This window comes from Ischnura elegans, chromosome 13, assembly GCF_921293095.1.
Source record: "Ischnura elegans chromosome 13, ioIscEleg1.1, whole genome shotgun sequence".
NCBI lineage: Eukaryota > Metazoa > Arthropoda > Insecta > Odonata > Coenagrionidae > Ischnura > Ischnura elegans.
Window position 1 is genome coordinate 20,948,829 of NC_060258.1, and position 26,720 is coordinate 20,975,548.

General features: G+C 39.9%; 1 protein-coding gene across 3 annotated transcripts in view; it reads right to left on the reverse strand.

Moving 5' to 3' along the window:
- Window positions 1-1,612: 1,612 nt before the first annotated feature.
- LOC124170297 (Golgi reassembly-stacking protein 2-like) overlaps window positions 1,613-26,720 on the reverse strand; it is a 32,220-nt gene continuing 7,112 nt past the window's right edge. For all 3 annotated transcript variants that reach the window (XM_046549008.1, XM_046549006.1, XM_046549009.1), the window contains exons 3-5: window positions 17,221-17,301; window positions 13,009-13,212; window positions 1,613-1,697 (exon numbers count right to left, since the gene is read on the reverse strand). In XM_046549008.1, the coding sequence (XP_046404964.1) occupies window positions 1,680-1,697; window positions 13,009-13,212; window positions 17,221-17,301 (303 nt within the window). In that variant the 3' untranslated portion in view covers window positions 1,613-1,679. The remainder of the gene's footprint in view (window positions 1,698-13,008; window positions 13,213-17,220; window positions 17,302-26,720) is intronic.

Here is a 26,720-nt window from a genome sequence, read left to right on the forward strand (position 1 = left end):
TCTAAGATCATCTACTATTCAAGACAAAGCTCAGAATTATGTGTTATATGAACCTAGTGCATTGATTTCACTTTTAACAAATAAAGTATCCAATAAAAACCTGTGATAACAATCATACTGAGGAATGCTTTCTTTTTCATCATTCACAAGTGTGGTACCTTCTAACCTCTTAATTTCTAACTTAAAAAAAGATATTTAATTAAATGCGGGATAGGTACTCTCATTCATAGCACTCCACCGGAGTTCATTTAAAGCCTTTGCAACTCCTACGAGTGACGCGAATCTCACCATTACCGTCCCTTAATAGTGCTATTAAGAAACGAGAACTTACGATGCTCATGGGAAAGTATCAGTGACACGAAAACAGTAGTACTTACGATATGGCAATGGTCATAAAGAAGAATAAAAATCAGGAAATTGCTACACGATGAAAACCATAATTCGTATTCAACACGTTATAACAAGAAAGTACCAATGATGCATATTGTAAGATCGGCTTCAATATATTATGAAGCAATGCACAATATATAAACGTATTTATCTCATGCTATCCACACATAAGTACAATGCATTTAGAGCACTAGGTATTCCATAAATTATCAAGTTCAAAGAGAACCACCACGTACTACAGTTCTAAACAAGCACACTCATTTATCTCTACAGCTGTAAGATGTTTCCATGCTGGCGAGCTATAGTCTAGGTATAAAAAACCAGCCTCAATTAAGGTATCCTTTTCTCGATTTTACTACAGAGATTTTCCTCCTTTCCAACATTGCTACATCGATCACCTACAGCAGAAAACACAGCCATATAACATGCATCGGAAAGAAGAACACAACCCATGATAATCACGAAATCAACACGAACGTAGACACAACCCAAAATCAGTCAGTGGGAGTTCATGAGTTTTGCCTAACTCCACAAATTTAGGGGCAGCATAATCCGCTACATAAATATTGTTCTATTGTGACTGAGATTCGTGATGGCGAATATTTAACAACGATTCTTCACAGAAAATAACTTTAAGGCTAGTTCACAGGTGATAGCTCATGAAACAACCTCATGAAACTTCGGTTTTGGAATTATCATATTATAAAATTATAAAACCATACATGTATCATTATACCTATTTTGCCTTCTTAAATATATGAAATAAGACCGTGATCACCATCATACGTACGTCAGCTATTAAACTGTAAGGTTCTAAATACGTCAGCTGCTATCCTTTTAAATCGAGGATAAACAAGACTCGAAATAATTGTCGAGGCCTACGTCGCCTCGATATTTATTGTCTAGGGTGGCCTCGAAACGGTGACAATAAGTTTTGTGGAATTGCAACTTACGGAAACGTGGAGGCTTGAACGTCGCCGCCTCGACATAGTCGAGGATTCGACAAAGTCAAGGCCTTCATGAATAAGGCTCGGGGCAGGGATTATAGATTCAGTAACAACTTAAATTTCATAATGACGTTTCTTTAACTATAGATTGGATCGGCTCCAACACTGGGACAAACGATTTGCTTCGTAAAAGCGCGACCTTTGTGATAAGGCTGTTAGCGAGAGTGCTGAATGTACACTTACCTCCCCTCTCCGCCCCACCCCGAGCTGTCACCTAACAGCAAGCGTCCTCCTGCGTATTGTACATGTACAGCTTCAACGCACGCCCCTCGTGGGCCTCAATCAGCAAGAACAAGTCCTCTGCAACAAAGACAAACACGTGTAACACAATCAGCAACAGACGCAACCATTTTCCTAAGTATCTTGAGAAATAAGGCCATTTTATGATATTTATACTGAGTCAATCTGTTACAACACATGTTTAATCCAGCGATTTATTCCAATAGGGTAGTTTCCTATTACTTTTTATTGCCTAAATCGAAAGATTATTACTCCTGGAGTACGTATTTCACACTCTTAGATTTTTAAATGAAGATATCTATTTTTCGCAATTAAATGAAAAGTGAAAATTTTCAAGCGCGCGAAAACGCGACGCGAAAGTATGAATGCCGGGAAATCTCTCCGTCTGGCTCCCGCTGCTGCTCTGTTAGGTGACCTTGAAGTGAGACTTAGCGCTGATACGATGCAGGCTGCTAGCGGGTAGCTGAGTACCCTGCTGGCTGGTAGCGCTTGGCTTAAATAAGGATTATTAATACCTTATCAAACGAGGAAAACTTTCCGACCTTAGCCAGTTTTAATAAGTGATTATTAAGACATGTTTCCCTGAGCTCTGCGCCTCATGCATGCATTGGTAACCTCAGACGATGTATAACTCCTATCTTCTCCTATAGAAACTAGGTCCCTGTGACGTCACGTGGAGTGGCATTGCATGGGCGCCAATCTGGCCCTTTTCAAATGAGGATAAAAATGGACCATTGCCATTCGTCTAAACCGGTATTTCTAAAACAAAATAATTTTTTGTAGTATAGAGTTGTTATTGCATTAAATGGGTGAATTAATTCCAATTAACTATTAACTACTGTTTACTAAATGTAATATCACTCTAAAAAAAGATTTAAGTCATCATAGGAGTAAACTTCGTGAAACTAGGGTTCTAAAAGTTAGCCAAAATTACGCATTAAATGAGTTAATTAAACTCGATTTAGGAAGAAGCATATCAAAACCCTTGGTTTTTATAAAGCCAAGGACACGACGCACTGTGGGCTAAAATCGAATAAAGCTGGCCAAAAATCGGCAGTCTTAAGTATTATTAAATTAAGGAAGGTTTTTATCAACAGTGTGTTGTAAAGATGCAATCAAACTTATTTACGATGATGTATGCCACAATCTTGTTTAGGAGGACAATATCAATTAAAAATAGGCAAAAGTGATGCGGGAAGCTACCTCGCCTGGGGCACATAGACCAATTTCTCCAGATGTTTTACAAGGAGCACGTAATTGTACAATCTTACGTACAAACGGAGGCATCATCAATATTTCGTCGTGTATAGAGGAGTATTGCTAGAATAAATGTGAGGATGCGTGGATGCGAGACGACAAAATAACCTCTACTCTAATCCCAAGCATGCATTCTCGCAATTTCAACAAACATTTTCAGTGCTAACATGCAAAAATGAAGTGCCCCATGTGATATGACCTTTAAAGGAAAATGCCATTTCTTAACTTGAATATCTCACTTCCAGAAAGTTTTTTGAACAGGCATCTACGATTTTTGTGCTCAGAGAGGTCAAAATGAGGGCTGTTGACTGATTGCAAAACAAAATACCTCTCGACATAAAACAGAGGGGCTTGAGCGACCAACCCAAACCGCCCCTGGTGATTACCGCCAGGCGTGGTCTGACTAGGTCAGCCGATCAGCAATCGCCTTGGGCCCTGAGCTTACGGGCCCCCACAATGCGCTTGCCTATCGTGAAGCCTATATGAAAGATGTAGTAAAAAATACAGTAAAACCTCACATTAACGAACTCCCGCTAAACGAAGAACTCCGTTCAACGAACAAATGCTATTGGTCCGGCCAATTGTCTATGTAAACACGGTACACCCATGTCTCGTATAGCGCAAGGGATGCTTTCCTTGGGGTCTTTGCACTATACGAATTTGCGTTATACGAGAGCGTTTTAACATTGGGAAGATAGGGATGCATTCCTGGTAGCATAGGTCTTGGGTATTGAATTACCTCTAAAACATCTATATTCCCATATAAAGCCTTAGAAAACATCATTTATATAAATGTTTATAGTTTAAAACACCTTTAAAGATAGTATGCTCGCATTCAAAGACTTTTATTCACGTTAAAAAAAATTCTTACGTGCTTTCGAAATTCCCTCCTGTAATACGGGTGGGCTAACATCTGCTATCTCAGGGGATCATAATGCGTTGCCGACAGTTGACGATATTTCAAACCAGTGTAAAAACAACTATCGCGTCACCCAGGCCCTTTAGTCGCTCATTGAAATGACAGGAAAATGCTACTTTGAATGCCACTTCATAGCTAGCGGAGTTTATGAATGATAAATCATTTTAATTTGAAGTCCTCTGAGGCATTAGCAGCTATGTGAAACAATCTTTAAATGCCTGGACACCTGACCCAGGTTTTCCTTCCCTGAAAATGAATGAACGAGAATGCATTCTTTTCCAAAACAATATCGTCTCGTCAACACTAAGAACTAGTCGAGGGGGGAAAGGAGCCACTTTCAATCACAGCTATGAGTTCATCAGAAGATGGTGTGGTGTCTGCACTATCAACACTTGCAGATTCACCTAATACTGCCGCACTGAAAATACCTGCTAGCAGTTTAAAATTCAGGAACCAACCGGAGCTTTCACTAAATGTCTCGGAGCCATTGCCGCCCTCATCTTTTTGTACAGATTCACAATGAATTTTCCGTACGTGTAAACCGCTTGGTTGAAGTTGGTGCGGCTGAGGTCACTGATGTTTTAACTTCGCCTTTATTCAGAATAAGGCATCCTGCGTTTAAACTTCCGCGCAATATCGCTTTAACGTTCTCCATTTTCAAATCAATTGACCTCTTTCAATTCCTCTTCCAGGTTTATGGTGTTTCTTGATAAATTCTTCATTTTTCTACACGCATTCCTATTTTTTGCCATATTCTCTTGGTTTTTACTCTGTATGGCTCTATCTAAATCACCCTCTACCTTTGAACTGTATTCCTGAGACGCAGAAGGCCTACGACTGCGGGGAGGGAACGAAGCCATTGTGTTTGAGAATCTATAGCGGACCCTTTTATGTGTTGATACTATTGATTCATATGCAACTCGGCCACCGCTCCATTTCTCCCCCGTGAATACAGATGACCTTGAAGGCATTATCGTAGACCCTCTACCTGGAAGTCAATCGCCCGATATCCTATGACAGCAAAAATACGTCTCAAACCGTGTTGCTGAAAAAAACCTCATTTCAGTAGCCCCACGCTTGATTAATGATCTAAATTATTTATTATTATTCTGTTAAGGAGACGAGATAAATTACTTCGGTAGGCAGGCTATCTGAACCCAATGACGAGTAATACTTTTGGCCATTGTACAGCAATGAATTTCGATTAATATATAAACAAAAAAGAAGATTTGAGGCAAGCAATAATGTTAATATGCGTAAAAGATTGCAATTTCGTGTGCACTTAGCGCAAGCTCACGTTTTATCATGAGAGTGTTTAAGATTTTGATTAGGCTACACTGCGTTGCAATGTTTCCCCAAGGAACGAATTAGGGCTATATCGAAATTGCGCTATACGAGACATGGGTGTAGTGAAAAACCCCAATGAATGAACTCCTCTTCTACGAAACCGATTTTTGAAAACCGATTAAAAAGCTCGTGAAGTGCTTGAATAATACGAACTGAGGCTTCCTGAATGTGGTCTATTGCCCGCGATTTGCATTGCAGTTGAAGAAATCAGCACTGTTTTGAAGTATGCGAAGGTAGACTGAAGATAACGCATGCAGACTTGCTTCAATTTCCGTACCCCTAGGATGATGCAACGTGCATATCACACCCAGGGAACGAACTCCCGATCAAAAAAACGGCAAAATTTCGGTCCCTTGAGTTTCATTTGAGAGAGGTTTCACTGTACTCAGATTACTAGAACCAAAGTTATTTTGCAATCATAACATTCTACAATCTTCAATCATCTCATTCCTTGTTTTATTCATAACATACTCATGGTATCAATATCATATTAAAATAAATTAAATAAAGTGTTAAGAAGATAGAAGAGACCCTGATGCTTTTCTGAAAGGACAACTCACAACAGTTATTTTTAGAGACGTATCGGTTCCGCTATATGGCTCTCGGTGCTGCCGGTTCTTGGTTCAAATTTCTACCGTGTCAAATGCAGACAATGCTACACTGAGGCCGCTTTCAGACGAAACGACTTCTTGCCAGCCGTGATATTCAGGCGGTGTTCAGAAAATGCGACTCTCTGCAATGCTGTGTGGCCTGCAATGAACGGCGGCTGGCGGAAAATCGTTTCACGTGAAAGTGGTCTTACGATTGAATCACGTACACATACAGTAAATCTTCGACATATGAGCAAGATTTGTTCCGAGAAATTGTTTGTAAGTTGATAAACCTATGCAAGGCATCGAAAGGTGTTTGTTATCCTGCAGAATGCAACACTGTATTACACTTTTGCGTTAGCTCACGTCCGCTCAGTTTATCCATAGTGTCGCTGTACCAGCGTATTGAGCAGTTTATTGTTGAGGTTATAGGAACTGTGACAGTGAAGCATGCAAGTGAGTTGTCAGTAAAAGTAACAATTTAAGCTACATAGCAGAATACAGAATATATTTTGAACTGACTCACTATTTACAACAAATTAACGGATGATGTCGTCAGACGTTGGGGGAGTTTCCATATTGATCCTGATGCTATGCAGTGTATTAACTGTGCTCCAAGCATACTTTGCGTGGCCAATCAAATTCAACCACTACTTTTCGCATGAACATTTTCACCGCTTCTTTTATCTATGTTGGTGGTGGTTTTCGGGAATTCCTGCGCACATAACATTTTAACACTCAACGTTTCATTCCTCCTCCTGGGAGCGTTATCAAGAGAGAATGGGAGGGAAACCATTCTCGTCCCAAGCTTATATTATAGGTTTCGTTAACCCATTGTTGACCCGATTTTGAATTTTAGGCGATAGCTGTCGGTCATTAGATTGGGCCAGGAACCCTCTCTATGCGTGGCTGAGGTTATATACAGTAGACTCTCCTTAATACGAACAACGTTATTACGAAGTTCTCGTTATTACGAAGCAAATCGTTGGTCCCGACGAAAAGGCATATCCAATCTATAGTAAAAGAAACGTTATTGCGAAATTTTCGTTTTTACGAAATTACGAACCTCAGTCCCGGTCCTAGCGGCTATAAAATGAACTTTATTACGAAGTTCCCCGCATAAGCAACGGCATTTAGGTGCATATTCACTAAGCTGAGTTGTAATAATCGCGCCGCGCTTAAGTTCTTCTCGTGAACTATGCCCAAGAGCGTCAATTATGGCTCTTTCTTCAGTGTACACGCAACATCATGTAATAAGTTTCATTCCTGTGGAGCCATGGTGACCCACTCGTAACCGCTCGCAAATTGGACGATCAGTAAGTCCTCTTCCTACACGCATTCGATTTACGAATTTTCAGAGATATGAGCATTCAAAATTTTCAAATTTCGAATTTGGCGCCTTTCGATTAGGCCGATGCTTCGCGGTTTGGCTTGGCGTAGACGAACTCTCACTTTGGGCACAATCTGAACAAAGTATCATTGAATCCGGTGTGAATTTAGGAACTGTTCAGCGTTTCGCCCGTTCATCCTTACCGCGAGTAGTGATTTTTTTCGGCTCCGGCTGTGTCGCACGCCCAGCTAGATCAGTTCGTAATATTGTGAGCTAGAGCACGATTGTGATTCAGTGTTGCATTTTGTAGGATGACCGTATTTCTCATGATGCAATTTCATACAGTCCGGCCGGCGACAGTAGCGAATGACGGCACAATAGGAGGGGCGGATAACCCTACGCCAGCACGGTTTACAGTCAATCGCTGTCCTCCAAACGCACCCTCGCCTTGTCTCTCAACGTCGTCAACTGCATAAGGCGCACTGAAATATGGCTGATCATCAAAAAACTCCTTTCTTCGAATCACCAAAACAAGTGATTCTTCCTCTGGGTCCCTTCTTTCATCCTTTCTTCGTGGAACCCTTTGTAGGCGTTTCCCCTTCTCAGCTGGCAACCCTGTCCCTACCCCGACCTAGACCATTCTGTGTGTCATCGGTCAACTCTCAGTCTCTCTCTCTCTCTTATATTTTCTTGTCTCCATTGTGATCATAAGGCGTCAACTTTTTCATTAATTTTAATTGCGACAAGCATAGACATGAGACTATTTTTTTATCACCATAATGGTGTTAGGTATTTAACCCTTTCATTGCGTAACATTTTCTCAGAGTTGTTCCACATTGGTGGAGAATTTTTTTTCACTGCATTCACTTTATTTTTCGAAAATATGAAAACAATTACAATAAAAAAGGATTTTTATATTCATTTGCCTATTTATTAAACAATTTGTTTATGGCATCACAGTGATGCCATCCGCAACCATATGATAAATGCTCCGGATATTTATGCAACCCGTTACACATACATTCGGAACGACGGACAACATATTTTTACGTAGCAACTAAGAAGCTTGAAATAATTTCTGAAATGATGGCGGAATTGAATTATAAAATAGGATAAATATTTTTCAGATGTCATCCACTATCCATGCATCAAGTTTCGGGTAAATAAAAGTTTTCGAATTTTATTTTTCACATTTGTAAATTTTTAAATTTACAAGTAACTTAGATTTGCATACAAACATATGAAAATTATTTTTAGCTTTTTGACATTTTCTTTTGCGTTGATGCTGCAAAAATTAACTAATAATTGTGAAATTCTTTGAAAAAAGGGTTCAAAAACAGCCCTGGAACTTCTGCAAATCATACATCATCAGAGGTATACTGATTCGCCACTTCATAGTCATTCTTAGGACATGAGGAGGATAGTTATTTCTTATGTTTGTCCTTAGAGTTTCAGTAGTGTAAGTGTCTTTTTTGAGTAACTCAATAGATATTTGAACAGATTATTATAATTTCCATGCATAAACTCAGTAGGGTAGTCACGGGAGGGGGGGTTATTGGTTACAACCCCCGTTGAGGTGCCAAAAATGGGTAAAATGGCCCCCGCACCCTCTGGAAGGGCCCAAAAATCTCCAGCAAAAACCCCCATTTCAAAATCGTGGCTATGCGATTGTATAAACTGTGCCCACAGAGGAGTAATCTATCGATTAATTTTCACACGACTTTGTTTGTACGTCCCATGCCTTCAACATCAGGATCCTTCGCCCCAGTGTAAATTATAGCATCTTGCACGAGACCATTAGGCTCAGAAAACATATAAAATGTTATGCCGTGTTTGTGACACCTAAGCAACATGGACTCATGAAGCAGGGTTCTTTACCCGGATAGTAAATTTCTTTCATTCTTTGAGTGAAGAAATTCAAAAGGGCCGAATTTTATGCCAGGGGTTTCTTTGTATCGGATCATCTACTCCAGGGTTCCAGCCAAAATGCATGCAACGGAAAATTAGTTGAAATCGGTCTCGGGAAAAATTGCCGTGACGGCAAGAAAAATCGAAAATATTTTTCTACCTTTTCCAATAATCTGGAATGGATGGCCACATAACAATACTTCATACAATCATACATTAGGTATATCAGACCAAAAATGTCTCCCATTCCCCACGAGTAAGATTTCTGTGTTCGGTTATCCTTGAAGAACTGCATCTTGAGACGCATTGGCAATATGGAACAAAGCCCTTTAGACGAGAATATTTCCTCCAGCTCCCATATACTTGCATTCTCAACGTAAACATCACTTAACATCTATAAAATATGCTACGAGAAAATACACTTACAAAAACCACAAGACTGATGAGGTTGTTCTTTTGCAGTCAGAAAGAGATGTAAGCGTTAACATTCAGAACCGACGTACAAGAAATATCTAAACGTGTATGTTCCAGATAAAATGGGAATGTATAATGATCCAAAAATAATTGTTTCTTTGCGCATAGAAATTTTGCTGACTTTCTTTTCTGATTATAAAGCTCTATTTGGTCGAAGTAAAATATGTAAATTGCTTCAAAGTTAAAAAAAAAACCTTGGCCTAGAAGACCCAATGCAGTGTTTCATGGATACACTTGAGTAAATTGTGCCAGAAGTAGTTTTATTACGAGGAGATTCTAAGCCTAGTTCACCAAAAGCTGATACATAAACGGTCCTTGGGGATTGAAAATAGGAATAAAATTAAAAATAAAGGTTTCTCCCATATTCCACACAAATGGCTAAATGTATGTAAAATACTGAAATTTCTAATAGAAAAAGGCCGTACGGTAATATCAGAAAAAATAATATCTCTATAGAGGAGTGAAAATGCACGCAATCGAAAGATGTCCGAAGGAAAGACTGTACTAATGGCGAGAGTCACTAAAACTGAGAAGGAAGAGCTGACCTTCTCCACGACATGCACAAAACAGAATACTTGCATGCATTTATAATAATAATGGCAAAAATACTTCTAAAAATAGAGATAACAGGCGACACAGAGCGAATTGTAGTCTGTTCTGCGGTGACGTAAAACGACTCTTTTATTTGAGCCCCGAAATTCGATCATTTTTTTACCCAAGGATTTCCCCAATTCTAATTTCTCATTCAAAATGAAAAAAATATTAAAGCTTTCCTAGAACCTTCATTATTTCCCATGAATAACGAATTGGTGGTCGTAATTATTCCCACCTAGTAACTTTAACAAACTCAAACGAAATAAATGAGAAAAAGTCGAAATAATCTATTTATTTTTCCGTAACCAATATAACCACACCTCTATTGAAAGGATTGTTCAGGAAATGAGTTGCAAATATATCCTAGATGAATGTTATGAGTTAAGACGGCATTATGTAAATATTAAGTTTAAACATTAATAAAAACAGCAATAGATTATTCAACTGTGTTTAGCGTGTGTATAGTGACCGTATTTTGAAATGCGAAAATATTTTTCGTCGATGAGGTGGAAGGAAGATTATGACTAAATATTGTTTACAAAAACTTTAATAGGTCTAAAACGAGAATAATAACCTTCCAATGTGGCAACATTTAGTACAAGTATTAAGAAGAGTAAAGAAAATATCACATTTAAATTTTTTGTAATGGCGAAAAATCTTACAAATTAAAAAGCACTCCATAAATGTAAAAAAAAGTATTGAAAAATATAAACTTTTATTCAAAAACGGAAGGCATATCCAGGTAGCCTAATCCACTGCGTGTGCGGGAAACCATCATGAGAGTATAAAGAACAGAGCGGAGGAGCGTAGGGAGCGATTGAAGGACATGGGCCGGCGTGGCATCAATGTGATGCCACCCACCCGTTGGCAGGACCTACGCTGGGCATCAATTCTATGCCATCCGCACTCAAAGGGTTAAGCAGTGTCATTTCAAACACGGAGATACGACGACTGCACAAGCAAGGTGTGCGCCAGAATGTTAATTTTTTCATTGCTTATACTGATCAACTTCCACATTAAAAACGGAATCCACAATTGCTAGAGCACATGCCATTAAAGGCTCGCGGCGACAAACAACATGCGTACAGACATAATTAATACAAACAAAAAACGATCATAAAATGCCATATTTCTTGAACACTTGTAATTCACTTTACTCCAAAGGGAGTTTACTTACACAGTACCTATGTGCTAAAAAACCATTACGAAATATAATTTCCATGAATAAATAGGATGAAATAAAAGTTTATGACTCTGGACCGAACATGGTGGCGTATAAAATACGTCAATCTTCGAAAGCCAAGGATTTCAACATCGTACGTACATTCTGGGCTAGAATGGTCTCGTGTATTCCTACAATGTACTTTGACTGTCTATATTGCGAGTTTTCAAAGTTCGAGGTATTGTAGCTAATTTTTTTTTAGATCAGCAAGAGGAACCCGTCACACGTGGCGTATAAATTACGCCGGGCGACCGGCCGTATACCACCTCTGTACCTTTATTTCTGTATCACCTATAAATGTACAAGATTTTACTAATTTCTACAAATAAAGATTAATTTTAACAAAAATCGAGTATTATCATATTTGCACATAACATGGGCAAAGTACGCCATTCGCCCGGTTGTGAAGAAATAACAGTCGCGCCCGCAAGAGGGTTAAAAGCAACAATTACACCAAATGTGTCTTGTGCTCGCCGCTTCCCAAAATCTTCCGTAGCCCTTCCAATATAATAACAAGATATGCACCTACAAATGTCATTTCTTCAAAAAAAAGCCACTGTTTTAGCCCCCCGTTAATCTGTCGTTATGTTTTTGATTAGAAAGTGGAGCCTTCACTTCTCCGCGTTGAAAATGACACTGCTTAAATACCTAAACGTCATTATGGTGATAAAAAAATAATCTCATGTGAAAGTAATGAAAAAGTTGACGTCGTATGAACACAATGGAGACAAGATAATATAAAGCCAGGACGGAGCCTTGAACCCTGGTCCCCCGGGTGGTAGCCTTAAACGCTAACTAGTACCCCACCTGACCCTCCTGATGAAGGGGGGATATCATGAAACTATACGCGGCTTGTGAAAAGTACCGCATGAAAATTAATTAATTACAGCAAAACTAAGGCCCATTCAATGGAGCCACTACTAGTTCAGGGATGTGTTCACCATTCCGAAGGCCATAAAAAATACGGCATTGAAAAAGGCGGAGCAACTTTCGTGGTATCCCCTTGTAAGTCTTATTTTCTTAAAAGAATCATTATCGTTTTTAACGTGAGGAGATACAATCAAAGGAAGATAGAAAGATAGTGCTAAATTTGAGTACCTAATTGTGATCATATAAGCTCACTGGTGTACCACTTATGAATGCTGAGACTTATAAAGATTAATAAAATTAAGCTTTGATAGCAGCTCCTCAAATGGGGAACATGCATGAAATTTGTTCATCGTGCTAGTAAGTCTCACTGAATACATAATTTTCTCACGAGTCCAAATATATAAGCCAAAACACTCCCAGTATTCCACAAACGTCATTAAATGCTAATAAAATGTGATCGAATATCGCTTACAGTCACGTGACCTGAAACGCCTTCTGACGTCATCAGACGGTACGCCATTCACTTCGCTAAGAGAGTAGAGCGGTAGAGCTATAAATGAAAGATATTGAAGTATAAATTGCAATTACATTTGCCAAATTTGCATTAAAGCCCCTGTATAGACCGATTTTATGTCCACTTCCTCAGTCTGTCATCAGTGGATACCGTACCGTGACGTCACACTCTGATGACATCATGTTTTCGAGCAGCCGATGAACATTAATTTTTAAAGACTCATAACTCAGCTAAAAAACATTATCCATCCGCCAGATTTTCGGCGAGTACATTTGAGGTAGGGACCTTCTTATTGTAGTACTAATAAAAAATTGTGCATGTTCCCCATTGGTTGTTTGTTTCTTACCAGCACGTGCCAAACGTTCTCGTTGGCTCCCTCAAAAGAGCAGAAGCGTATGGAGATACCCAACAGCCCCTGTTCGCCCCACCCCTCTCCAGGCCGCACGATGACCTTGCGCACGCTCTGCATCTTGCTGCTGTAGACGCACATCTTCGCCTCAGTCCCCACCGCATCACGCAGGGCCTCCTTGAGCATCTCATTGTCCTGGTCCTGCAACAACAGTCACCACAGTAGTTATTTAAATATTAACCCTTTAACTGCGAAAATAATCTGAAATAGGCTAGTAAGGGTTCCTGGCGGCTACTGAAGGGCAATAATAATAGGAAGAGGAGTAAAAGATGTCCGCATGACATCTACTTGTCAAAGGACGAACTTCTGAGCACCTATGGATTCAGAGAGTACAAGCATAGTTTAAATCGTCAATATACAATGGGAGCAGTCTGCTAAGGCGATCGCTTACAGATGATGGGGGCAGGGTAAGGGTTAAACACTTGAAGGACCAGAGAAATCATTTTGGTGAGAAACCCCATGTAAGATTAAGATATTGAGAATAAACCACTGCTACTAAGCCCATTTCGGTTATTAACAGTGATAAATATAATATTCAGGGTTATATTGACGAAGTTTAAAGTTTATCCAATGAGTTTTATGCTTTTACGATGAGTGAGAATGATTAACAACAATTGAGAGTATGCAATCCGTGCGCCACCCAAATTGTCTGACTGGGGTGGCACGCGCTCACTCTCGGTGCGATATCTCGGGAACCAAACAGCAGAAATGAAAGAAATTTGAGGTGATACTCTGCAAATGTCTAATGAGTCGTTGTAGTAGACAAAAAAGTGATAGATAATCCGAGAGTGACATCATCTTCACTTACGTTCGGAAAATACTCAAAAATAACAAACTTTCAAACCAACCCCATCCTGCCTTTCCTATTTAAGCGTAGCGCCCTTGATATTTTTGTACCTGATGATGCTGGAAAACGAAACCGGTAGAATTAATAAATTTTAAAATTGTGGAAATTGCTCCTGCTTTTTCATTTTCATCATGTCACGTTTCCACTCCATCTCGCCTGAAACCTCAGACACAGGCCACACGTTAACTAACAATATAGCAATTGCTATAAATGCCGGGAATGCAAATGCACCAATGAAAGTGCTCTTATGACGTCTCCTATCGTTAGCAAAATTCAGGTCCGGCTAAAGGTCGTGAGTGAGAAAATGGAGGGTGACAGGGAAGCGAAGAGGTGTCCGATTTCTCGCCAGGGCTAATGATCACTTTGGTTAAAGGTCTTCCAATCACAGCCTTAAGGTCTGTCTCTTGTTAAGGTCTGTCTTAAGGACCAATTAATATTTGCGCTTCGAATACATACGTGTGCAGATAACTGAGTCGACATGTGACAGACCTTGAATTATGATCTACAAATCCATTTTTCTTTTGATCCGTCCATTATAGATCTACAATTAAGTTTGAGAGGTTTTTAAGGTTTCACAAAGAATTTCACGGCTATTTCCAGGTTTTTCAAGGTAGACGAAATTCACGGCGTATTCACAGTTTTACGATTTTCATGGTTGAGGGGGGAACCCTAACTGAGCAATGCGTGGAAACCATCCCTGAGGAGAATCTGGGGTGACAGTACAGTGAGTCCTCATTCAACGTCACCCCGTTTAACGTCATTTCGCGATAACGTCACGAAAATTTTGAGATCGTCATTCGTTTATCGAACCTACGCTTCGCGATAACGTCAAGTCTTTTAAATTTCGCATAGGAAAAAAAAGGCGAAGCGGCGGGCGTTGAAGGTTGTTCGTTTTGTGGGCAGTAATACAGTCAGTTTAAGCAAAGTGTAAAACGGTGTGTTTATTTTAATTGCGATAACGGTTTTAGCAAAAATTTCTGCAAAATGAATTCTGCGCGACAAAATGGTTTTCAGGAACCTAAAAAGTGATTTCAAGGCGTTTTTCCGTGTAGAACTCGGAGTTTTCGTCGTCACTTTTTTTGCCGAGTTCACAATAATTTTGGTCCCTATAACTGCGACGATGTTTCAGCGATGATGATGCTGAGGCGACGCGACGCTCGCCCGGGCGACCACCATAGCGAAGCCGAAAAGCAAATGCTGGAAGATACAAAAATGGAGAAGGATTTACGTCACTGCTGCTATTGTCCTCGATGAAGACAGAAACTCGTATTTATGCGATAGTTTAGCATTCCCACCGTAAAAAATGCCCCAGATATGATACGCTAACATTTTTTTCGCGCAGGAATTGTGAGGTCTAGGAGCCGATATTCACTTTTTACATTGTTTGTTGTGGGATATTATGCTTCGATTAACGTCATTTCGTTTATCGTCACATTTTTCAGGAACGGTAAGTGACGTTAAACGACCGTACACTAGGAATAGGCTAGTCATTCGCTCGGATTTTACAGAATGTAGAAGGGAAAATTTGCATCCTTTACAAGACACATCATGCCCCGTCTATACCCAAACGACCACGCCAAAATCTGGGTATTGTTTCCGATCAAACAAACAAATACAAAAAAGTGATTCTTATACAAACTAAGTTGTTCACCTTAACAACAGTTTGTTTTCGATCGTCTTTTCTCCACAATGACGGCTAATGCTGCACAGGTGCGCAGCTAGGAATTAAGGCTGGGGGGGGGATTACGTGCCACTAATACCGGGGTTTGTGGGGGTATGGAATACCCACCAGGATAAGCGATAGGTGCGAGATTAATAATTTGCGAAATCTTAATGTAAATGGTTGAAAATGGTGAATTTTACGGCTTTATAAGGGATATTTTATTAATCCTTACACTATTCTATTAGTAATATCAATGCAATTAAGTAAAATGGACTAAACTTAAAAATTTCTCTGAGCTCTTGAGGGGGGTTTTATCCCCCAAAACCCTCCCCCCCCGTGCTGTGCCACTGATGCTGCATATAAATTACCCATCCGAAAGCAAGATAAGTAATGAATTAGTAAATTTTTATATGTACTCGAAGTGCTTTCGCCCACCCCTAGGATTGTTTAGAATGTGAAATAAGTTATGCATTGATAATTTTGGTGAAGATCTGACGAAAATTGGCGATTCGATAAAACTATACTGTCACCCCAGTTTCTCTTCAGGGATGGTTTCCAAGCATTGCTCAGTTAGGGTTCCCACCCAACCGTGAGAACTTTATAACCATGAATGAGCCACGAATTTTGTACACCGCGAAAAAACCAGAATGTAGCCGTGAAAGTCATCGTGAAACCTTGAAAACCTCTCAAACTTGATTGTAGAACTACGATAGACACATCCAAAGAAAACTCGATATTTCGATCATCATTACAAGGCCAGTCACTCACAGACACTGTCCACTCATTCATCTGCACACTGAGTTATGCATACTAATTTTGGTGAAGATCCGACAAAAATTGGCGATTTGATAGAAAGTATCGTTGCCGAATCTGTTTGGCTGACTCCAAGCCAATCATGTGACAACTAAGAAACAGCATAAAAAGCTGGCTCACTTGATCCACTCACCATCAGCCTTCATGATGGAATTCAATATGGGTTCCGAAATGTCAGGCGAATGGAGAGAGATATCCCTGATAGAAGCCTGAATAGCTTTTTTTTTGGCCCATACATTTTATGTCTTATAGTTTACTTAACCATTGTATAGTTGCATTTTGGTTCCCTTATGGCTGCTATAGACCGTGAATTATCATGCCATCATTCACGGCAGGGGTGCAGCTAAGAATTAAGGTTAGAGGGGGTTTCAGGCGCAACTACCTAGTACTTACGGGTGTGGGGGTATTGCATACCCACCAGGGTTAGCAGGAGTTGCAGGGGCCCACTGCCAGAAAATTTATAAGAATAATGGCTTAAAATGGCAGGTTTTATGGCTTTCTGAGGGATATTTGATTAATCCTAACACTATTCTATTAAAGAATACTGATCCAAATAAGTAAAATGGATAAAGCTTAAAAAATTTTCTGAGCTCTGGGGGAGGTTTTATTCCCCCTTGCTGCGCCACTGATTCACGGTATCATGCCAGCAAAAATAGCACACATATATATTATAATTTTCATTGAATGTACATGCGCGTGACGGTTCATTCGCAAATTTTTCCGTTACACACAGCGCATGATATCATTTGCATGATCATTCACCGTGTATAGCGTCATTTGAAGCTTAAGTCTCGTTGTAGACCAAAGGTTACTTATCTACACATACCAATCTTTTGTTCCCGATGGAAACAATGAAGTCAAAGAATGATTCGAGGCCAGCCTGTTGCCCTGGAGATCCATCCTGGACCTAAAACAAAAGAAAGACACGAGTCACATCAACTGACATCATCACCCTCCTGCATCTTATCGCATCATTTCCGATATCACAGCTCTTTGTCAAAGCACCTGCATCACTAAAATATAGATAGCGTGTTTGTTTATCTATGTTGTTCCCACAATAGGGTAGAAAAGAAAAGGCAATAATTGCGATTCGTTACCCACCATTAGTGTATTCATAATAAAAAAATTATTTCGTTTGAGAAATGCCGGTTTAGACAAATGGCATTGGTCCATTTTTATCCTCATTTGAAAGAGGACAGATTGGCGCCCATGCGATGGATGCCACTTCACGTGACATCACAGGGACCTAGTTTCTATAGGAGAAGATAGGAGTTATACATCGTCTGGGGTTACCAATGCATGGAAGAGGCGCAGAGCTCAGGGAAACATGTCTTAATAATCACTTATTAAAACTGGCTAAGGTCGGAAAGTTTTCCTCGTTTGATAAGGTATTAATAATCCTTACTTAAGCCAAGCACTACCAGCCAGCAGGGTACTCAGCTAGCCGCTAGCAGCCTGCGACATATCAGCGCTAAGTCTCGCCTCAAGGTCACCTCACCGGGAGGGAGGGGGAACCAGAAATACGACGTACGGAGAGATTTCCCGGCATTCATACTTACGCGTCGCATTTTCGCGCGCTTGAAAATTTTCACCTTTCATTTATTCGCAAAAAATATACATTGTCATTTAAAAATCTAAAAGCGTGAAATAGGTACGTACTCCAGGAGTAATAATCTTTAGATTTAGGCAATAAAAAAATAATAGGAAACCACCCTATTGTCAAATGTTGCACTGCAATCACAACATACGGTCATGCCTTCTGATTGGCTGATATGGGGTTTTAGTGAGTTTTAGGGATGGAAAAAGCGACCAGACTAGTGATGAAAAAAGTGATGGGAATCCTCTTCATTGCAGTGATCACGAAAAACAATGGCCGGCGACGATCATTTGCGAGTGATCACTTGAAAATGACGAATGAAATGAACGCGTGATTCTGGCTTAGTGCCCAATGGCTATCGCCTTCCAAGGGAGTTCAAATTGGGCCGACAATGGGATAATGAATCGTATAAAAGATCACGACGAGAATGTTTTCTCTCTCATTCTCTTGAACGTGCTTCCAAGATGAGGAGTGAAACGACAAACAGAGAATGCAACCAATGCAGCATTTCCAGAAAGGAATTTACGAGATAGATATACAGTGTGTCCTATTTATCTTGACCGCCTGAAATAACTTTTTGTCCAGATGCAAATTCAAAAATTGTGTCAAGCAAATGTTCATTGGCCATCAGGGGGACATTAATTGGCATGACTGCCTTCCTTGTAGCTTTGATATTTACAAAGATATGAACAGCGGTATGTTTTTTTTTAAATGGCACCCTATATTTTTTATTCAGCGATTCATTTCATCTCTTAAAGACTTATAAAATGTAGCACAGTGGACCATTAACATAAACTCAACAATATGAAAACATAAGAAACTCGTCCACTTACCAGAGTTGGCAGTAAACAAATGAAAAGGAAGTCAATACATAACTTGAAAGTCACTTTCAGCGCGGGACCACAACCACGTCCACTTACTGGAGTTAGCAATAAACAAATGACAACCAAGTCAAAACATGGTCCACTGCGCTACATTTGTGAATAAGTCTTTAGGAACTGAAATGAATTGCTGTATAAAAAATGTAGGGTGCCATTTAAAAAAGACATACCGCTGTTCATATCTTTGTAAATAACAAAGCTACAACCCACACAGCACACTCAAAATTTATACCGTATAAAAGTTGCATAAATGGATAGGTATAATATGCAAATAATATTCCGTCGATTATGCACATATTATGCGAATAATATGCACATAATATTTAAATATTATGCCGCTGTAAACTATTACTATAATATTGACATAATATGTATATTATTACATTGTTAGTAACATTTCATCGTTAATTATGATTCATATAAGAATCATAAATCAGCAGCCACCCAGCAAACTCAAAAATCCTATTCAGTGTAAAAGTTGCATAAATGGATAGGCATAATATGCAAATAATATTCCGTCGATTATGCACATAATATGCGAATAATATGCACATTATATTTAAATATTATGCCGCCGTAAACTATTAATTATATTGACATTGTATGCATATTATTTCGTTGTTAGTAACATTTTATCATTAATTATGATTCTCATGAGAATCATAAATCAGCAGCCACCCACCAAACTCAAAAATCCTATTCAGTATAAAAGTTGCATAAATGGATAGGCATAATATGCAAATAATATTCCGTCGATTATGCACATAATATGCGAATAATATGCACATTATATTTAAATATTATGCCGCCGTAAACTTGATTGTATCTGTAAAAATCGATGATCATACATCCTCTGTATCAAAAAAATGTGAAAACTTATGTTTTAATATATCACTAACAATTTCGTATCGTTTGCAGAATACTCCACTATTATTAATATTTTTTTATTTTACACACCAGCATATTCCGGTCTAGCGAGGTAGGCAGCTTGGTAGCCATATTGCCGTTGTCCATGGCCGTTGTGTTGTTGTTCATTGTTGTTAGTTGTTCCATGGTTGTTCCCGTAGCCAGCCGTAGCCATATTGCCGTAGTTGGGAGAATTGAATGTCTATTGAAAACTCTAATATTAATGAGGAAAAGATGGGTTTACGGAACTATTTTATGTCACAGTACTATTCTGGTAACGCATATACGATAAGGAATAATAAGCTTCATGGTATGAAGAACAGGACTTTATTTAAAATCAAAGTAAGTACACGTACGTGAGTCGTTGTCGTTTGTCATAGGGTTTGAAAGCAAATCTGAAATTTATCAGCTCCTAATTTTGAGTGTTATTCCCAGTACTTTAATTAATTTTTTTAATTACCTAAATGTATATCTTATGACGGTACTTTTTCAGTCAGAGTCCCAGTTTGAAAAGTGAAGGAAGGTTATTCCAAGGAAAGACGAAGTTTTGGCACTTAGGTACTGATCCAGGTTGTGAGCTGCACTTTCGCCCTGAAGATATCACATACTTGATCATATATGCATATAATTATTTTAATTTGTGATTATTAATGACAATATTATCTTTATTGTTTCGGAGTGCATTTTCAAGAACGGCTTGCTTACATCGTTTGCGTGATTGCTCGCCACAACTCTATGACTAACACAGAGATAATTATGCGATTAGAAGACCTCTTTGTGGCTTGGAATCACATTTTGGACCATTTTTAATACATTCGCTAAGAAAAGATCGTAGATGTTCAACCATGCGGATGTCATGGAAGGAATCATCGCGTGTGTTGTGATTGTGAATTCGTGTGACATACTTTGTACTTTCTAATCGCAATTTCATGAGTAACGATTATGGAAGGGTTAATGTTTGTCTTTAGATGTCATTCACATGATATTTAAACCAAATTTGCGATGATATAGGACTCCTAAACTGAATATTTGTATATTTGTGATACAACGCTGAAGGATTGTGCCTTGTTTTAGTGCAATGTACCTATGCTGTGTCTAGATGAATGATTCATTAAATTTCTCCTCGTTTCCAGAAATCAATTTTTATTCATGTAATTTTCGAACATTATGCAACTGCATATTATCACACATCAACGGTATAAAATATGCATAAGAGGTTCTTAGATATGGTATAAAATGTGCATAACATGTACCTAAAGGTGCATACTAATGGTATATATGGGTATAATATGAGCGTATATTTAGCCACATCAATGGTATAAATCGTGCCTAAAAGGAGCATATAAATGGTATAATATGCGCATATATTTTAGGCCACATCCATGGTATAAATTGTGCATAATATGTACATAAAAGGTGCATATATATGGGTATAATATGTGCATATATATAGCCACATCAATGGTATAAATCGTGCATAATATGCACATAAAAGGAGCATATAAATGGCATAAATGGGTATAATATGTGCATATATATAGCCACATCAATGGTATAAATTGTGCATAATATGTACATAAAAGGAGCATATAAATGGTATAATGTCCTCATATATTCCGTATATATGCAAACATTATGCCATTCCATCACTGCATATATTCCGCATATTATGCGCATAATATCGCAATTTATGAGGACATTATACCATTTATATGCACATATTATGTACATAATATGCGCGTTTTATACCATTGTGGTGGCATAATATTCGCATAATATTTGAATATTATGTGCATATTATTCACTTTGTGCTGTGTGGGAAGGAAGGCAATCACGCTGATTAATGTCCCCCTGACGGCTAATGAACATTTGCTTGACACATTTTTGAATTTGCATCTGGACAAAAATTATTTCAGGTGGTCAAGATAAATGAGACACCCTGTATTTAGTTTCTTTGCAATTGTGTCAATGAATTTGTTGAAGAAGATGCAATTAAAATTTGGAAAAAATCTTATACACACAACTGCCAAGATCTCTTCATTTAAGACAAAGCACACCAATGCAGGTATTATATTTAAAAAACAAGCATGCCAAATTATAGTAAGAAACCAACTTTATGTCAGGAGTTATGTAAAATACAATAACACTCATTTAATTTCTGCAATGTTTTATGGAAAAAAGACTAAATTTATTAATTAAGAATTGATATCACACTGAAGAGTGAAAATAATGCTGGAAAGTGTACAGAATCCACTCTTATTTTCTATTTTCCCGACTTTACATAAATGACAAAGCACTCTTTACATGGGGACTTCAGAGAAAAGTGCAGCAAGGTATACTCTTCAACAAAAATAATTTATTTCAGTGCATGTAACTTCAATCGAAATTATTAAAACCAAAACAGAATGTAGAACCGAAACAGTTTTTTCTTAAAAATTAGACATTGTTGAAAATCATCACAGAAAACGAGGCTCGTCAATATTGCAGTTATCTGTTTATCAACCTTGTCAGTTGCAAACTTTAAACCTCTCGGCCTTCCGATTAGCCAAATTTTTTACCAATGACCTCGGCTCGTTCTTCAATTTTTTTCTTCTAATGCAACAAAACGCCATGGGGTAAGATAACGTGGAACCGTGGGGTACAATACCAATAATAAAAATTAATTTTACATTTTACAGAAATTTTAAACGATTATGCCTACTTTTGAACGATGCAATCGGGCTGGCTGCATCCTTTTACTCCACTATAAATAATTCTACTGCATTGAAGACCGGTTAACTGCGAGCATTAAATTTCACGAGTTCACGATGATGTACTTAATAGTGTGAACAGTCTAATTTTAAACTAAATGTAAAAACCAGATTGGAACAGGTTCCGCTTTTCGTTAAATCAACCTGAAGAGTCGGGTAGTTAGGCACTCAACTTTCGTCATATTTCTCGGGGTCACCTATTCACAAATTGACAAAACGTACCTAAACGTGGAGTAACCAATTAATAAAGCAATATACGACAAAAATATCTTACGACTACAATGTAAACATTAATATAAATAGAACACCCAAAAGAAAAGTACAAATAGCAGTATGCACCTAAATTGCACCCTACCTGAGACAACATATGTAATGTATGAAAATGTATGTTGTAATGTATGAAAAAGAATAAATGTGATTGGCCAACATTGGCGCCACTGTAGAAGCAAGGCTGAAAAGAACCGGCGGAGTCAGTCAGTCTGTGTGTGCCTCTCACGAAATGCAGTTCACTGAAGTTTCAATTAGCCAATCCCTCTCAAGGCCTGTAGTACGTTACAATTGGCGACGAGATGTATAGTTTCGTATAATTCCGTAAAATTAATTACAACCCGTGTGTGCAATGCAACCAGTTCGATTGTACGTGGTTAGTTTTTTTTTACGAAAGTTAAAACGGAAGGAAGCTGTACCTTCATTATCATGCACCACGTGGGGACTCAAAATCTGAACATTTTGATGTCTAAACAGGTAACGGTGAATAAGTACGCCGTTATTCATTTAGAAAAGGAGCAATTATGTCAGGTATTATAGGCGAATCGGTGAATTCGATAACTGCGTGGAAAGTTGGGACTCTTATATTGAGCGTTTTGAACTATTTGTGGACTGCAATAATGTAGCAGATGAAAAAAAAGTGAGCACACTACTAACTGTCGTAGGTGTGAAAACTTATAGTTTATTGCGGGATCTATGTACGCCTGCAAAACCATCTTCAAAAACTTTAAACGAGTTAGTGAAGTTGATTCAGGAACACTTGTATCCTAAGCCATCGTTCATTGCCGAGCGATACAAGTTTAGTAAAAGGAATCAGCATGATGGCGAATCCATAGCAGAGTACATCGCCAGTCTCAAAAAGTTATCCACCTACTGCGAGTTTGGCGCGGCTCTTAATGACTACCTCAGAGACCGATTGGTGAGCGGTATCAGAAGTGAATCAACCAAGCAGAGATTACTGGGAGAGGCAGCCCTGACCTACGACCAGGCAGTGAAAATCGTCTGCTCGGTGGAGGCGGCGGAGAAGGATGCAGCGACGCTGACGGTCAACAACAGCAGCGGCCGAGTCCAGCAGATGGCAGCACAACAACGTCCACAGACGAAGGATGGGTGCGGAGCAAACCAGAGGTCAAGATTAGAGAAAGTGCCCCCGTACGGGGGGAAGAGAGTAATCTCTTCCTTTGGGGAGTCGCACCCCCACGGACCCACCGGGCCCACCACCGGCCCACCGGGGAGACAACCTCATCAAAAATCCCTTCGTACGCTAGGATAGCGTCCAGACAGCATGTGACTCTGCTGTGCTGAGTAGCCGAAACATCTGGCGTCCAGATTCACCCACGTGTTTGCCGTGCGTGGAGACCCGTACAAGGGGGAGAAGGGGATCCTGGTGGGTGAGTTCTCCGGCACCCAGCTGGGCGTCGGAAACCCGGTATGGGCCGGAGTCCAACACCCCACTTCGGCCCTGGATTCCCCGAAAAACGGGCGGCCGAGAAGAGCCCAGCTCGGTCAATCGGCTCCTGGCGGCTGGGGAGCTTGGCGGCTCCTTCCGAGCGTACGCCAGGACGGGTTAGTGCTGGAGATATGGGGGTCTCCGTAGGGCGGCCGAAGGCGTGTGGGTTCGGAGGGCCCCCGCGCTGGAGGTTCTAACCCGAAAGAGACCTCCTATCGAAGGTTCCTATATCCCTTGGGTAGCCCTGGCGACCACACCGGATCTCGGTGTGGCGTCCCGAATGTGTGGCTCCGTGGTGGGTGGGGAGCCCAGGGGATGAATAAAGGGTTAGTCTATGGATCACAATTTATCTCCACCTCCAAAAAGATCCCGTCCAGAAACGGGCGGGGGAGAAATGAAAAACAACAAGTTCTTGGTAATGAAAAGCCAGAAGGAAGGGGAAACGCTGAAAAAAGTGTCCCCCTTCTTAATCCGTAAAGTGTTATCTGCAGCAGTACCGGGAGACATAAAGTCTGCAAAGAAGTTACGCGACGGGACCCTATTAATTGAAACATCGAACAAGGCGCAAAGCGAGAAGATCCTTAAAATGAAGCTGTTAAATGATATCCCAGTGACAGTGGAGGTCCACCGAACCCTAAACACTTGTCGGGGCGTAATTAGTCACTACGATCTTTTGTATGTGGAAGTCGACGAAATAAAGCATGAGATGGCATCTCAGGGAGTGAGCGATGTTCGTCGACTAACCACAAAACGGAACGGAGAAGTATCAAATACCACATCCGTAGTGCTTACGTTTTCGTGCGATCGGCTCCCCGACAAGGTGTTCATAGGGTATGAATCAGTTCCCGTGCGACCATTCATACCAGCCCCGATGCGCTGCTTCCAGTGCCAGCGCTTCGGTCACATCGCAACGCGATGCGAAGGCAAGGCCACCTGCCCACGCTGCGGCCAGGATTCACACGGTGACTCCAGCTGCCCCAAGGGTCCGCAATGTGTGAACTGCGAGGGCGCACACCCCGCTTATTCCCGCAAATGCCCAAAAATGTTAGAAGAGCGTAAAATAATGGAGATTAAAACAACAGAGAAAATTACATATTTCGACGCAAGGAAGAAGTATAGATCAATAACTGCCCCGACCTTCTCGAAATCCTTTGCTAAGGTTGTCGAATCAACGGTCACTAAGGCCTCAATTGGCACACAAACCGACTCTATCCCCAAGAATGATAATAACACTGTAGAACCTGCCAAACCGGATAAGGCATCTAAACCGGCTGCTAAAAATAATTCCACCGCTGTGGGTTCCCCTAAAAGGAACCCAACCAATCAAAACACTGGCGTAACGCAAAAGAAGCGTGAGGTTACGCCACCCCCAACTACCTCCGGCGTCACAAAAGGTAAACTGAACCAACCAGAGTCAATGGAGGAAGACGAAAGTCTCTCAGAGACAGAGATCCTCCAAGCCAAGAAAAAGACAAAGAAGAATAGACTTAAGCGCTGAACATACCTCACGCAGTTCAAGTTTTTTATTTATCTTTAATCATGGCTTTTATTTTACAATGGAATTGTAATGGTTTTTATCGGCACAAGGAGGAGCTGGCCATTTTACTGCGTGATTTCAATCCAATGTGCATTTGCCTGCAAGAAACACATTTTAAAGCAACGGACAAGGGTATTTTAAGTGGTTTTAACGTTTTTAGATATGACGACATAAGTGGCCAACGGGCACACGGTGGTGTTATGATCGCCACTAGGGAGACCCTTCATGTCTCCCGGGTGGCGCTTAACACGCCTTTTCAGGCGGTAGCGGTAACGCTGCACGGCCCCCAGTCGGTGACTCTATGTAACGTATACCTTCCAGAGGGGGCACCGGTGACCCTTTTTTATTTAGACTCCCTTATCTGCCAACTGTCAAAACCCTTTATTATAGTAGGTGATTTTAATGCCCATGATACACTATGGGGTAGCTCCAGGGCACAGTGCAATCAGAGAGGACGCATTTTATCGCAGTTTTTAACAGTCTCTAACCTGGTTTTATTAAACGACGGAAAGAAAACTAGGTTCAATAGTTTTAACGGCAATTATTCGACTATTGACCTTTGTTTTACTTCGAGCACATTAATGGACAAATTCCAAATGAATGTTCACGACGATCTATGTGGGAGTGATCACTTCCCCATTACTATTAATAGAGAGGAATATTTTAACCCCAATATTTTACGTCCTAGCAATTGGAGTATCCGGAGAGCCGACTGGGCTCTTTTTAAAGAATCATTCAATTTTACATTTAACGAAGGCCGCTGTGGTATCCAGAATATTGAATTTTTGACAAACAGTATCGGCGAATGTGCAAATAGTAGTGTGCCAAGGTCAGGACACGCCCGTATGAAGCCTTCCGTTCCATGGTGGAACGACGATTGCGCCAAGGCTATTCAGGCACGCAAGAGAGCGCTAAGAATTTTTAATAAATACCCAACA